This window comes from Phallusia mammillata, chromosome 5, assembly GCF_965637545.1.
Source record: "Phallusia mammillata chromosome 5, kaPhaMamm4.hap1.1, whole genome shotgun sequence".
Lineage (NCBI taxonomy): Eukaryota > Metazoa > Chordata > Ascidiacea > Phlebobranchia > Ascidiidae > Phallusia > Phallusia mammillata.
The window spans coordinates 4,203,053-4,216,777 of NC_137256.1; the positions used below are offsets into that span (position 1 = coordinate 4,203,053).

Genomic DNA, 13,725 nt, shown 5'->3' on the forward strand with positions numbered 1-13,725 from the left:
TAGCAAATTTTGCCCCTTGTTTGACAGTCGCTAATATTTTTGCGTTTCTTGCTGCTGGCTGGCCTCAAAATTTGAAACACAGGTGAAATCTGTGTGACGTCACAAACAGCACTAAATTTAACGGATGATTGACGTCAAAAAGTTCACACGTGTGCTGTTGACTGTTGTGCTGCTGGAGCTAGTTGCTGTTGTTGTATTGCTGCTTAAAAAACCTATACATCATAGGTTACTCGAAGGGCGAATGCATAATAGGATTGGTATTTACTGGACATACGTTTTGCAGAAATCAACTTCATTTCGTCCATTTAAGTCTCAACATTCAGGTTCGCATATATAGGTTGATTGATGACATGATTTGTTACTTGCATATAGTGCACCCCAATGCTCATTATAACTGATGTGTCCGTTAATAGTCATTTGGTCGACAGTAACATTACTAACAATACTTACATAAAATCCAATGAACCTGAATAATTATTTAAGTTTCTCATTATATCTGAACAAGAAAAGGTGCGACAAAAATATGTGTAGTGTTTGTAAACTCATGAGTCTTGAAAGTTGAAACCCACCAAATGTGATTAAACAGACCCCCATTGTTTTATATTGAAAATAGAGTTTGAATAACGTGTTTGGTTTCAAATAGTTTTCATCTTGTTTGGGAAGTTATCTTCCTACTTCCTGTACTGTGTGGTGGCTTAACTGATGAAACACTTAATGTTTACATTATCTTTTAGGAAAAATGATGGCATCAATCTTTACCAACTCTAATAAAGACACCATGGATGGTTCAGAAATTCCAGCAAAAACCATTAAACCAGAAACAAAATTCTTTGAGTTGAGTGAGAAAAATGACAACTCCGATGTAATAGAACAATTGGTAACTATACTACACAAAGGAGGAATTATTGGTGTACCCACAGATACCGTTTATGGCCTTGCTTGTTTGGCACAATCCACAGAAGCAGTTGAAAAACTTTATGCACTCAAGGAGAGGAACTCTCTGAAACCAATTGCTATATGTGTTGGTGAAGCATATGATGTCTGTCAATGGACCCGCTTTCCTCAAGGTTTAAGGGATTCAGTGTCAAAAAAATTAGATGATAACATGTCACAACTAAGACCTAACTCTCCAAGTATATTGCAACAGTTGCTAAACGATCTTCTTCCTGGACCTGTCACAGTTGTGACCGAAAGGGGACCTGGTTTAAACACAAACCTTAATCCTAAAACATCATTGGTTGGAGTCCGGGTACCAGACTATGATTTTATCCACAACTTGACTAACCGCCTTCGAGAACCTTTAGCTTTGACATCTGCAAACATAAGTGGAGAGGAAACTTCACTTTGTATCAATGATTTCAAGGTACTTTGGCCAAGGCTTGATGCCGTTGTGGATGGAGGAGAAGTTGGACAAAAGTATGTTAACAAACAATTAAATTACGCCAAGGAAGGCTCCACAGTGATTCAAATATTACAGGATGGTTCCTCTTTTAAAATCTTAAGAGCAGGATGTGCGTATGATCAAACTGTCCATACCTTGCAAGATAAATGGGAATTGAAGCTTGTTGTATAAATTTTGCTTTTTAAAATGTATTGCTCAACTGTTTTATGATTTTGTACAGTGGCATGTTTAACTAGACTTTATTTGCCTCACCTTGCTTGTGCCTATGCCTTTTTCCCTTTTGTGCAAAAACTCAAGTTTGTTTTCATTTTTTAACAGTTGGAATTTCTGTTTGGTTTTAGGCAGTTTTTTAACATTATCTGTAGTGTTTTTTAATTAAGTTTACATGATCTATTAAACTTGTTCAATGCAACAAAAATTTTGATTAATTTTCAGTGCAACTCAAACTTGTAACCTGCTTTGCACAATTTTTTCTGTAACATGTGTTTGATATAGTACAAAACTGATTTGCCATGTTCATACACATACAATACATCTTATGTTTCTTTGCTCATTTGCTCGGGTATATTTTTTATGTTGCATTCCTTTGTCAAAAATAAAACACAAACTTTGTAGAATAACCGCCAATCGAATAAAGCACTAACTGCGGTCTCGAGTTTATGTAGCCCAGAACATGTATGCTAAAATACATGTACAGGCGGCCGTAAATTGATTTTGAGATAAATATAGTTACAACTGTGCGGGATTGAATTTGTATACAATGCTTTGGGTAGTGTCTTGGTAGCAGTTTCTTGAAATCCGAGGCCGAACCACAATCGGATGGCACAAATTTGCGGGGGCGAGGTGTGTACGTGCGCGGCCGGTTTACGGTTTTTAAACCGGTTCGGATATTCGCTTTAAATTAATTCTGCCCATCAACTGGCCTTATCAAACTCCAAAAAAATTTTGACCGTGCAGTGTTATTTTTGACACGCCCTATAAATATAAAACAGACGGTTCGGGTTCAACTCCGGTTCGGGTTTTTAGAAAATCGTAATTAGCGGTTCGGGTTTGGGTTTAATGAAATGAACCGCTCAAACCGGTTCGCGGGTTCAGTTCCGGTTCGACTCCCTGGTTTTAGGTCATCTGGAAACGACTCCAGTCCGGTGGCGGTGTTTGCCTTTTATTTCGGCCGTTAGATGACTCACTGAGTAAAATTAAGATTTTTTTCCGTGTGAACGGGCGCGGGGCAGGAACTTGGCCGAACGGTTGCGCGCTGACCCATATACAGACATAAAAAACTGATCGGGATTCGTCCCCGGGAGTGTTCTGGGTTCGAACATCGTGAAAAAATAAAATAAAAAAAACGGGCGCGGTAATGACTCTGTTCCACAACGTCACTTCAAGGAGTTGTTAAAATCGGTAAATCTTGAGTCGAATCCGGCAAACAACTTGGCTAGATTCAAAGCATAACAATAGTAAGGCTGCCAAATCGTTTTTTTATTTTTTTTTTTTTATTTTTATTTTTTATTGAGATACGTCGATTAAATGACATAGAACTATTAGGTTTAAAATAATTATGCGTCTTATAATGCGTCGATATGATTTAGATTTGGTTCAACCTGTTACAAATTGGCACCAACCCGATATGACCAGCTGCAGGAATAGCATAATTTGGTTCAGAAAACCGACATTAACAACAAACAAAGTATCAATCGACAGGAAACAAATAGTCTGCAAACGTACATACGCATTAAACTTTTTCAAATCAAGTTTTTCGTGTTTGGAAAAAGTTCTCATTGCAGTTTAAATTATTGAAATGTATTTGGCAGAAATACTCAAAACACAACTTTCAGACGTTTGCAGCTTGCCGTTTCCTGGAATGGATAGGGTGACGGGGGTTGACGTTTGTATCAAGCGCTAATGAATGGATATCCCAGCGACGAACATAGCTCTCCTGCAGGAAGGCAAATTAAGCCGAGAGCTTTCTTCCTGATTTGTGACATTTGTTTTGACAATGTTCTTCCTTTGCTCAGACAAAGATCGATCGCATCTGACATTTGTGAATTATCACGTCTCAGTTTACTTAAGAGCATCGGTGTGCATTAAACATAAAGTTGTGCGATAAATTTCTTACTCATCAGAACCTCTATACTTATGTTTAGTGGTCTACGAGATAGAGGCGTAACGTATTGAGAAAACGTGAGACCTTTATACATAATAGATGAAGCGTAGCATGCGTGGTGGCGTGTATCTGGTTGTTATGGCCCACCACTTCTTTTTACGCTAGAACACGCAGTCAAAATAACTGCAAACTCCCAATGTAGCCTACGACGGGACCACGTGTCGATTAGATGAAGCAGGAAAATGAAAGAATCAACTAAGGAGGGATCGTAATGATTTTTAGTTATACGAAAATGGTCGCGAACAAGTTGACAAGGGAGGTATCATTGGGCGCTGTTTCGACTATTTGTTGTTACAATAGCGCGAGTTGGTGTCTGTGCGGCAACCTCAGAATACGTTGCATCGAGTTGTTGCTGGTTTATCTAGAAAAATGCGGACACTGCATCAGCATCAGCGCGGAAATAACCAGCCGTTTCGGTTTACTGGTGCCTTGCGCACTGCACATCAGCTTCTTTTTTCAGCCTATTAAAAGTTGCTTTGCTACAGTGATCAGTCAATGACAGTTTGAGCATTGGTGACAATTTTTGTTGACGGACACTTTAGGCGAAAGCGCGTTTAAATGTTCTGAGAATTTTTTGCGCGATTTCGCTTGGGTCGCAAGCAAAATGCACGAAAGGTGTGTGGGTGTTTAGCATGACGTAAAACCATGCGCCTCATCACTATTGTTCTTGTTTAGATGAAGGGCTTGCTGCTGTTCACTTTATTGTGTATCGTAAAATTGCCTGACAAAAGTTTCGCAAGAGAAGAAACATATACTGCGTGTAAGTGCTTTGCTGCAATGGAGATATTGCACAAATTTCCAATTTTTCCACTTTGTTTTAATTCAAGTTAGTTTTTGAGATGTGGATGCCCGTACGTGTAATTAATTTGATAGAACAGACTTACGCCAAGGAAGGGAACTAAGTATGAAATTGTTACCTGCGATTTTGACGAGTTTTACTTCGACAAAAATCAGTTATATAATCATATTATACAACTTCGTTCTTTATTATATTTAAAATGAATTAAAATATATAAAAAATGCACGACACTTGTTAGCACTCTCAAAGGGTTGTTAAATGTTGTTACTCCACTATCACATCCAATGTTCATTATATGCTGAAGAGTAGTAGGCTATCCGATTATTTACTTTGAACCCTCGACGCTGTAGCCTTGCTTCCAAGGAAATATAAAACAAAAATACATTGAAATAAAATGCTTGATTTTAACTTTTAATGTCCTTTAGTATTCTGCCATTGACATATTACGAAAGTATTCTGTATTTTTTAGGTGGATTTGCTTCTTGCGAACTGAAGGTGCATCTGAACAAGGTTCTATCGGAGCAACGATCCCACATCGTAATTGAGTGGGACCAGCCGAAACCTTTGGCGTATCTAAATGCCCCTTATTTAAAGACGCAGTTACTTACTTATAAAATGCAATACAAAATCCCATCGTAAGTAATCTGTTTATTTTTAGTAATTTTCCTGTCTGTTTTTAATTCAGATGCATATGTAGGAGATTAGTTTGGGTTTGCGTATTATCTTAACAATACACCTGTGTCACTCTGCACTAACTCGACCGTTAAAATTTGCAGGCCTTACGGAGAAAATTGGCATGACGTTGAAGGTTGTGAGGCGTTGCATGAACCCTCTTGCGATTTTCACCTTCGCGTGTTTCACGCAACGTATAATTTCAGGGTTCGCGTGTTTAACAAGCACTGTGAAGTCAACTGCACGTCACGGGAGCTGAGTATTGACCCCACAAGTCTAGGTAAAAATAAGTCTAACCACATGTTCAAACTTATTGGAAAATATTGAGCATTATCGTATGGTGTGTGTGTTACTTTGTTAAAAACTATCTCATTGTACGAAATTGAGCCATGTTTTACTAGTTGTTTAACACAAAATTCAAATATAACATGTGTCTATGGCAGCAACACGGAACTTATTAAATTTACTGAATTTAAATGTACGGATCCCACTGCAAAACAAAAATAGTTTTTTGGGGGGCTAAAATGTCCGGGCACAAAATAGGACGTTTGTGAACACGTGTTAAAAACACCTACGATTTTTCCCTAAACTTATATCAAAGGATCAAATTTGCTCTCGTCAGTTCTGATGCCGCCGCCGGACTTTGAGCTGAGACAGGTCGACGACAGATTGATCGTCCGTCATCACAGCGCACCGCCTGGCGTGCAATCATTAGGCCAGGCGCACGAATTATATTACCAGGTATGTTACCGCTTGTATTGTCATATGTCAGCACTCCTGTTCGAACATGGGTCCAACATCCGGAGCGAGGCAGTGCGATTGGCAGTTGTGGCAATTGCAATTGTCGCAGATCCGCGAACAGCGCAGTAACATGTCAGGAAACGGTGTCCGAACATGTGTTGCGTTATAGCTGAGCAGACACTCACGTGCTCAGGTGACCTGTGGTTCCCGTTGAAAAATTTAACGCTTTTTAACGCATTAAATTGCATTTATAAAACACGAGTAACAGGGCTCATGAGTTTGACATTGTTTGATTTCCATAGTGGTTTAGCCGGCGTGGGACGGATATTGCATGTCGAAGGGCAAATATATTTGGTCACATAAACCAAAAATGCAACCACCGGAAACTTTTTGTCACTTACCAGACAGCTGAACTTTCGCAGCACACTTTTACATCAACCATATCGATTTTGGGGTATTTTTGGAATCCATGCGACTTCGTGACTTTAAACAGCTGTTTATCCTGAGACACTGAAGGTTCAACGATGACATCTGAACTCCGTGCTAATTATTTTTACAGATTCAACAAAACGCATCGCTGCACCGCTACCCGGCAGGCAACAGCGAAATGGATCTTCCCATCCAAAACTATTCAATCTCGTCAGATGAGATGCTAAAATGTTGTGTAAGGCTAAGAGTTCACATTCCAAGCATGGGCGATTTCACTTTGGCCAACAGTCAGTGGAGCGAGTGGCGCTGCATTGACACAAAATCGCCGCGAAGCGATGGCAGGTGAATTGCTTTGTCACATTAATGACAGATAACAAAATGGTGGCAACATTTCTATGTAGTGATAAGAATTAAAGGCACAAAGATCGGGCTAACCGGTCTTGTTGACGACAATGTTGATGAACCTTTTTGTTTCTTAAGTTTTAAATTAAATTTATTCGCAGTCACTCGGTCGCATGGGTGGTGTTGGGGCTAACAATTGGATTTGTGACATCAGCTATCGGAGGTTTCATGTTGTATCGAATCTACACCGCATGTCGGCAATTCTATAAGAGGTTCCAAAAAATTCCAGAAACCCTGGTAAGTGTTAATCTCGCACTAAACCCTGCGCGCTCAAAGCATATCGATCGCTTCGCCTGAACACAACCCGTAACTTGACACTGGAGCAGTTGGCAAGCGACGCAAAGTTTGTCGGATGTTCTCCGTATGGGCTGTCAGTCTATAAGGTAGCTCCCTGCCAGTGGATATCTGTTCATTCTGTTGTTGACATACCGCGCACTAACGCAGCAGTCGCCAGCACATTTGGGGAAGCCGGACTTATTATTTATTGATACTCTTCCCATTGCTGAGCAGTTGCGAGAAGCTTTTGCATACGTTTCCTTTGAAAGCACGCGACAAAGCGCGGTTTGGGAGCCGGCGTATTTTTTGGTTCACTGCCCCAAGCGATGAGTCATGTTTGGCAAAAATCATTGATCCTTTGCCGGGAGGGAGAAATCACTTAAATTGGTTTGCTATTCGTAGAAATGTTTTTAAGGGGGCAAAACGTCGGGTGCCACATTACAATAAGTTAACGTTATATTTAGTACAACTACCTTTTTCTAGTTTAAAAACTGTTTTGTGTGGTGCTTGTTATTCTGTCCGCCAATTGTTTACTTTATTCATAACGACACTTGTAATATTAGTGGATGCAATATAAATAAGTTAACAATTTTATATTGACACAACATACCACTGTTAACGCAGCTCTACTGTGACGTCGGTTCCGATTGCGCCATTCATTTTGCACACAGGCTAATTAAGAACACGACATGTTACCAATGGAAATTGTCATAAACATCTAATATACTCTAAAAAGTGATAGTTATCAGTTAAAAAAATACGCAACAAAAACACAAGGCAATGTCGCAAATTCTTCAATTTGTTCAAAACTAACAACTACTTGCGCATGAACTTAAATTTACCCTACGTGCTTTTGGCAGGAACTTGTTTTGGACGACGAAGATGACGCCGGATTGACGACAACACGTGGAGAACCGATGGCGCACGAATCGTATGAAATCGTTCCACTAAGTTCCTGTGATACGACAAACACAATGAAACAACACTTAATTTCAAACGAATGGATAAGGCCAGATTCTCCTGCCCCGTTGGTGGACATTAAGGCCTTGTCAAGAAGTGTAGAATTTCCACGAAGCAGCGACCCAGCCTACGTCACAATGACGTCAGTCATCGCTGGCTTGACGTCACCGGGTTCATTGTCGGATGGGTCAGTTCAAGAATACCCGACAAACAGCCTGTCGTCGCCCGACGATTGGTTGGCGGTAAACAGGTTCTTTTCTTCATCTGTAAATTCTCCAACGGCCTGTGTCTCGTGCAATCACAGGAAAGATCACATTCCTGGTCAAAAATACGCCCCTTTACATGACTGCACATCACAAGCTGATTCCGGTCTCTCGTTCATGCACAGCACGTCATCAGGAGCTTCCTCTAGCACGGAGCCACTGCTTCAGTGTGACAGCTTACAACAACAGTGCTTTGACCCTAGTGCGTTTTCCACACTACAACCCAGCAATTGCGCCACTCACAGTCCGCAAGTCAAACGACACAAAGAGTGTTTATGTATAGGAGATGATTGCGCGTGTGCTTGTCACAGCTCGTCCGAAACCAGGCTCTTTTGTACGCCCAACTTCAGTTACGTTTCATCTGAAATGGCGACGTTAGGTTTTGCGATGAAGTAATATACATTTCACTGTTGCTTGTTTGGGACGATGGTATATTTTGGCAATTGGGCATTTTTCCATTCATCGTCAGTGCTACGTGCGTTTCAATACTGTGCAATATTGTGTCGTATCACCCACTCGTCTGCTGTTATCGCCCTCGCTTCAAATAGTCTTCATTCTTTCTTGCCTTGTTCTGATGCGCTAATACACTTAAGATTTCAAGACTTCAAACGAATTAATCGCAATGTGATCCACATGAAAGAGCAAATTAATCCGCACTTCGTTAAAAGTTAATCTGATTCTGTATTCGTCGGCCCATTTTTATTTCATGAACACCGAACGTTGTAGACCTTACTGCTAGAACATCGCGAGCCAGAGCAGTGCAGTCACAATGAACTCCGCGTTTAGAATAGGTTTGGAATACTCGGTATCATTGGTCGCATGTTCGGCAGCCAGTCTTCTGATTACAGCAACGACACACGTTGTACAGAGTGCGAAGGATCATTGCCGCCAAAAACAATCTAAAGAAAAACGGTTTTTAGAATACAACACTGCTAATCAAATCGGTAAGTTTTTGTCCGATTCTGCATATTTATTGATTAAATACTTGAATGTTCAAAGCCGTAATGCAAATTTACTCAAGTGAATCCTGTTAAGCTTTACATTTGTTTATTAAACTACAAACCTCTAATTATTTTGTCATAGAGCATGTTTCAACAATTTGGAACGAAATGCATGTCGACCTTGGGGGTTCATCGACAAACAGTACAAACGTGTCAGCACAAAAAACAACTGTTTTAAGTCTAAGTTGGTTGAACAGAATTTTATTTGATGTCTTGCTGGCAGGAAGTGAGTATTTCAGACTACTAAATAGCCGTGTAAAAGTATACACATGTTTATCATAATGATGTGATTTATAGCATATCTTCTTCACGGTATATTGCAAATCGTGGACCTTCTTGACCGAAATAACTTGACTTCGGACGAACAGACGAAACTGCGGGCAGTGGCTTGTTATTTCAACGTAACTTTCTAATATAATACAAGAAAAGTGCTGGACATTTTCAAGTTTAATTTTGTTTTAGATCTTTACAAACTTTGTGTTCAACGTGACGGTTTTATTTCCTGCACTCGCCATGCTTAACGAACTATGTTGCTTTACGAAGTAAGTTATACGTGTAATTTGATCGATAATAATAGGAAAATACAAACTATGTGTGTAGCAAACGTGTTATTATAAATGTACAAAAAGCTCAGTACTACACTTATACTTTTAATTCTTTCCTGCTTTGTGTTGGTGTTTATTATTATATTTAACAATTTTGGTGTTTATTATTATATTCAACCATATCGGAACCAATTATTTCTACAGTGAAAAGGACGATGTACGTGGAAAATCAGTCGGTCTTTTCTTCTCAACCCTGTTGGCAACCATATTAACCTTATCTTATTGCGTCCTCCCAAGCGATGTCAGGTGAAAGCCTTGTAATGTAGTTACGACATCGTACACAGAATATGATCAAGCGTCATATGTGTCCTGTAGTCTGTATTTTGTTATGGAAACTGAGCTGCCTGTCAGCACTGTTGGGTAATTCCGGCCAAAAATACGGGGTTTGGTCGATTTTTGAAGCAAAGGCTCGTGGTGGGATATGCTTTACCTGGCCAGTGTAATGCAAACCATAAAAATACAAATGTTACACTAAGAATTCTCTTTCAGTGACACATACGTGGTCCATTTGTTGCTTTTAACCACTTATTTTGCCCTCATCGTGAGTCCAGCTCTTCGACTGTTGGTTTACACCCAACACAAAAGAATTGTAACGACATCCCCCCTATTTGTAAGGAAAAACGCTGAAAAGTTAAAAGACATGAAGCTGTGTTTTTTGGGCAGAACAGCTGTCGACTACATCACGTGAGTTGGTTTGTCCTGTACAGCTTGTTGGGTACGTAATTTTTGTAATTAAGATATTACTTCAAAATAGTTTTTTTACATCCTAGAACCAATATTTCCTCCATGCTGCACTCTTGCGAAATTACCCACTGCTCGTTAAGTGTCAGTGACCTAGGTTGTGTATAAAATTGTGAACCGTCACAGCAAGCATATTTAATGTTTCTTTCAAAACTTTGTACATGTCCAGCAACATGAAATATTTGAGGATCGTTTAGGACTGTTGCATGTATTGTTTTGGCAGATTACTTCCCAACGCAGTGCTGTGTCTGCTCGTTGCGTATGTGAGCACGTCGACTAACGCAGAGCTATTGGAATCGCTCGACAGCGCCCCCTCGCTACTATCACCATGTGCCTCGCCTATCGAAGCTTTGACGCTAGGTGGAGATGAAGAGCCTGTAATACCTATTGTGTTTGATGTACTTGTTGTTGCTGCGGTAAGTCAAAAAAATTAAAGCTTCTGCAACAAAAATGCAGTTATTTACAGGCTCTTTAACTGCTGGTATGGAACGTTGGGCACTTTGTTTAAACTCGTTTACGTTTTTAAATCGGTTGTTACTGGCGTGAACTGTTGGAAAAGAGGCCGAAAGCGTACGTTAAATTTTACTTCTTTTTTGAACTGCAGGCAGTGTGCTCAAGCAGTCAGTTGTTGATGCAAGTGTTCCTTCAAAATTGTTTTCCGCACATCAGTTTTTCAGCGTCTTCCCAGAATTCCAGAACATTCGGTGAATCTCTCCAATTTACTCACGACCAAGAAATACCGCCATGCCCGCCACATGAAAATGCAAGAGGTTGCGTTCCACGTATTTGTGGTTTCTTATACCTTATTTGCCGCTGGCGAAGGTTTAAGGTGAACCATGGAACAGGCATCATCACAAACAAGAATTTCACTGCAGAACAGTCATCGGAATGTAGTAGCTCTGACACAAACGTGAGAATCTTGGTAGAACCCCGAATTATGAGAAATGAACTTTCTCCATTACTGTATGTACTAAATGTGTAAAATACACAAAAAGTGCTACATCATGTTTAGTACATGTTTTTTCTTACTGGTGGGTTTTGTCAGTGCCGGATTAAGGGTCTGCTGGCCTGTAGGCACATTTTATACGTGGCCCGAAAATCATGGTTGCCAACTAAAAAATTAGAATTATCAGTGTTGCCAAATCAAAAAAGTGGCCTAAATTTTTGACTGGCCTGTAGGCACGTGCCTACTTTGCCTAATGGTTTATCCGGCACTGGGTTTTGTTTTGGTGGAAAAATGTTTGCTGAACGCTGCTAATGTCTGCATTGTTGATTTAACGAAGTAATGCAGTTAAAAGAAACACAATAGAACTAAACAGGAATACCGCATTTTCGTTTGACCAGCAATATAAATAGAAGATACCGGTCGGTCAGATGTAAACACCCGATAGTCGCTGTAATCTGCATCTTTATCTCAATCATCGCCATCAGTGTCGCGCTATACTGCGATTTACAGGGTCGGCAGTTGACCGCATAAATATTTGCAAAATCATGCCGGGTTAAGGCGCCTATACATCAAGTTCAAAAGCACGACCGGTGAATGTTAGTGCCGGTCTTGCCTGGCATTGGTGCCATAATAAACACTGCACCATTGCCAGACAAAAATTATGTAAGCCTTGCTGCGGAAGTGTTTTTGATTGGCCAGAACAGGTATAGCTTGCAATATGACATGGCCTTTCGTTGTCCTTTTTAACTTTGCATCGTGGCACGTTGCAATTATGCGCTTGAAAGGTGTGCAACTATACGGTTTGACGGCTACGATGAATTATAACGCGCGAACGCTACAAGTGACATAAGCCCGGCGCGAAAACCGCAAAAATAATTCGATGTCTGTTGTTCTCTTCACGTATACTAGCCAATCTTTCGACGAATTGCGACAACGCCCATATGCTGAAAAAGTACGTGTTGCGAAATATCGCCTAAAATATACAGAAACCTCAAACACGAAGCGCACTATTTCGTGGAGCAAGACCGTTTTGGAGCCGAAAAGGGGAGTGTGTTGCTCAAAAACACATGCACTTACGCAAACACTAAGAGTGATTTCGTGTTGCTCTTTGCCCAGGGGTAATTCTTTCGGACCTACCTAGGCCTGCACGTCATCACACTTGCGGTTTTAACGATGCACTGACAATGCCAAAGGGAAACTCCATCAAATTCAAAACACTTCAAAAACATGCATCATGTTCATATACATTAGTCATCTAAATATACAAGACCTAAATATATATAATCGAGCACTGGTTTGGGATGTAATGGTTTGGATGGAGAACTGGATGAAATGGAGAACTGACAACGTGTGGTATCGGTTTTATAAAATTTGTATGAAACGCTGTTGCGCAACCGGACTTGAAACACGTGTGTTCACGTTGCGAAGTATCCCTTTGCCAGCTAAAGCCCGGAGGAAACAATAATACCGGTAACAGAAGAATGTAAATGGCCAGCTTGGAGCAAGTTGATCCGCACCTGCGTAATGCGCATTGTATCTCCTGGCACAGAAATAGGCTCAAGACAACCGCATCCGATATGGCAGGACGATGCTAAAACTGTCCAATGCGTCAATCTTGCCACATTTTGCGGTTTTTGGTTGCACCTTGTTTTGGAACCGCGTAGTTACCCTACTTTCTGTGTCATAAAAACGATTATGAAGTCACGAAAAAGGTGCTTACAAAATGATTCTGTTAATGAATAGAAAATCAATAGGTTCATTGTTATTTTTTTGCTAAAAAATTCATTTCGATTTTAAATAAAGTCGCTTTACCTGCTACAGAACACGATTGCACGCATTTCATAACACATTTTTGGCGCAAAACATTTGTAAAAAATTATAAAAGATTGTGGAAAATAACTGAACCGAAAGGTATAACGTTGTTTGAGACATAAAACTGCATAAAAAAAGTGTTATACACAGTGTTGTCATCGATCTAGGGACAAAACAAGAACAACGAACAGGGTTTAAACAAATAACTTTTCCGAAAGAAAATTTTAATGTTAAAAACAGAATATTTAGTGTTGTTGTAATTAAGACAAAATAAGAACGCAAGCCGAAAATGTTTCTTTCGAAAAAGTAGGGACAAGTAAGTGTACTAAAAAGTTGTCTGTCAAATAAAGATTTTTTTTGGAATAAGGACCGTATGGACCGTTTGCTCGGCACTATTCGTTATAAAATATAGGGTTAGTTACACATCTTGGTATTAAGCCAATGTCATGTCTTACTAAGCTCAAAGACACAAATAAGCAACCCTGTTTCAATACAAATAAAAAAACAGAAAA

At 39.9% G+C, this 13,725-nt stretch overlaps 3 protein-coding genes across 3 annotated transcripts; all 3 read left to right on the forward strand.

The window, feature by feature from the left end:
* The first annotated feature begins 10 nt into the window (after positions 1-10).
* Positions 11-2,050, forward strand: LOC145228918 (threonylcarbamoyl-AMP synthase-like). Its single transcript, XM_080094133.1, has 2 exons — positions 11-323; positions 735-2,050. Exons 1-2 carry the CDS (start codon positions 125-127, stop codon positions 1,571-1,573), a joined length of 1,038 nt encoding a protein of 345 aa, XP_079950259.1. The 5' UTR covers positions 11-124; the 3' UTR covers positions 1,574-2,050.
* A 2,191-nt stretch (positions 2,051-4,241) lies between these two features.
* On the forward strand, positions 4,242-8,717 carry LOC145228117 (uncharacterized). The gene is made up of 7 exons (XM_080093110.1): positions 4,242-4,326; positions 4,835-5,000; positions 5,142-5,317; positions 5,660-5,778; positions 6,338-6,549; positions 6,711-6,846; positions 7,746-8,717. The coding sequence occupies exons 1-7, from the start codon at positions 4,242-4,244 to the stop codon at positions 8,502-8,504; spliced, it is 1,653 nt and encodes a 550-aa protein (XP_079949236.1). The 3' UTR covers positions 8,505-8,717.
* A 28-nt stretch (positions 8,718-8,745) lies between these two features.
* On the forward strand, positions 8,746-13,101 carry LOC145230306 (uncharacterized). Its single transcript, XM_080095697.1, has 8 exons — positions 8,746-9,052; positions 9,192-9,335; positions 9,407-9,510; positions 9,572-9,651; positions 9,859-9,960; positions 10,204-10,398; positions 10,679-10,871; positions 11,060-13,101. The coding sequence occupies exons 1-8, from the start codon at positions 8,878-8,880 to the stop codon at positions 11,435-11,437; spliced, it is 1,371 nt and encodes a 456-aa protein (XP_079951823.1). The 5' UTR covers positions 8,746-8,877; the 3' UTR covers positions 11,438-13,101.
* Positions 13,102-13,725: the final 624 nt, after the last annotated feature.

Coding starts and splice junctions, on each gene's coding strand:
- LOC145228918 (XM_080094133.1), top strand. CDS start 125: ATGATTGACGTCAAAAAGTTCACACGTGTGCTGTTGACTGTTGTGCTG. Junction 324..734: donor ATTTAAGTCTCAACATTCAG/GTTCGCATATAT, acceptor ATTATCTTTTAG/GAAAAATGATGGCATCAATC.
- LOC145228117 (XM_080093110.1), top strand. CDS start 4,242: ATGAAGGGCTTGCTGCTGTTCACTTTATTGTGTATCGTAAAATTGCCT. Junction 5,001..5,141: donor ATGCAATACAAAATCCCATC/GTAAGTAATCTG, acceptor TAAAATTTGCAG/GCCTTACGGAGAAAATTGGC. Junction 5,779..6,337: donor CGCACGAATTATATTACCAG/GTATGTTACCGC, acceptor TTATTTTTACAG/ATTCAACAAAACGCATCGCT.
- LOC145230306 (XM_080095697.1), top strand. CDS start 8,878: ATGAACTCCGCGTTTAGAATAGGTTTGGAATACTCGGTATCATTGGTC. Junction 9,053..9,191: donor CAACACTGCTAATCAAATCG/GTAAGTTTTTGT, acceptor ATTTTGTCATAG/AGCATGTTTCAACAATTTGG. Junction 10,399..10,678: donor ACAGCTGTCGACTACATCAC/GTGAGTTGGTTT, acceptor TTGTTTTGGCAG/ATTACTTCCCAACGCAGTGC.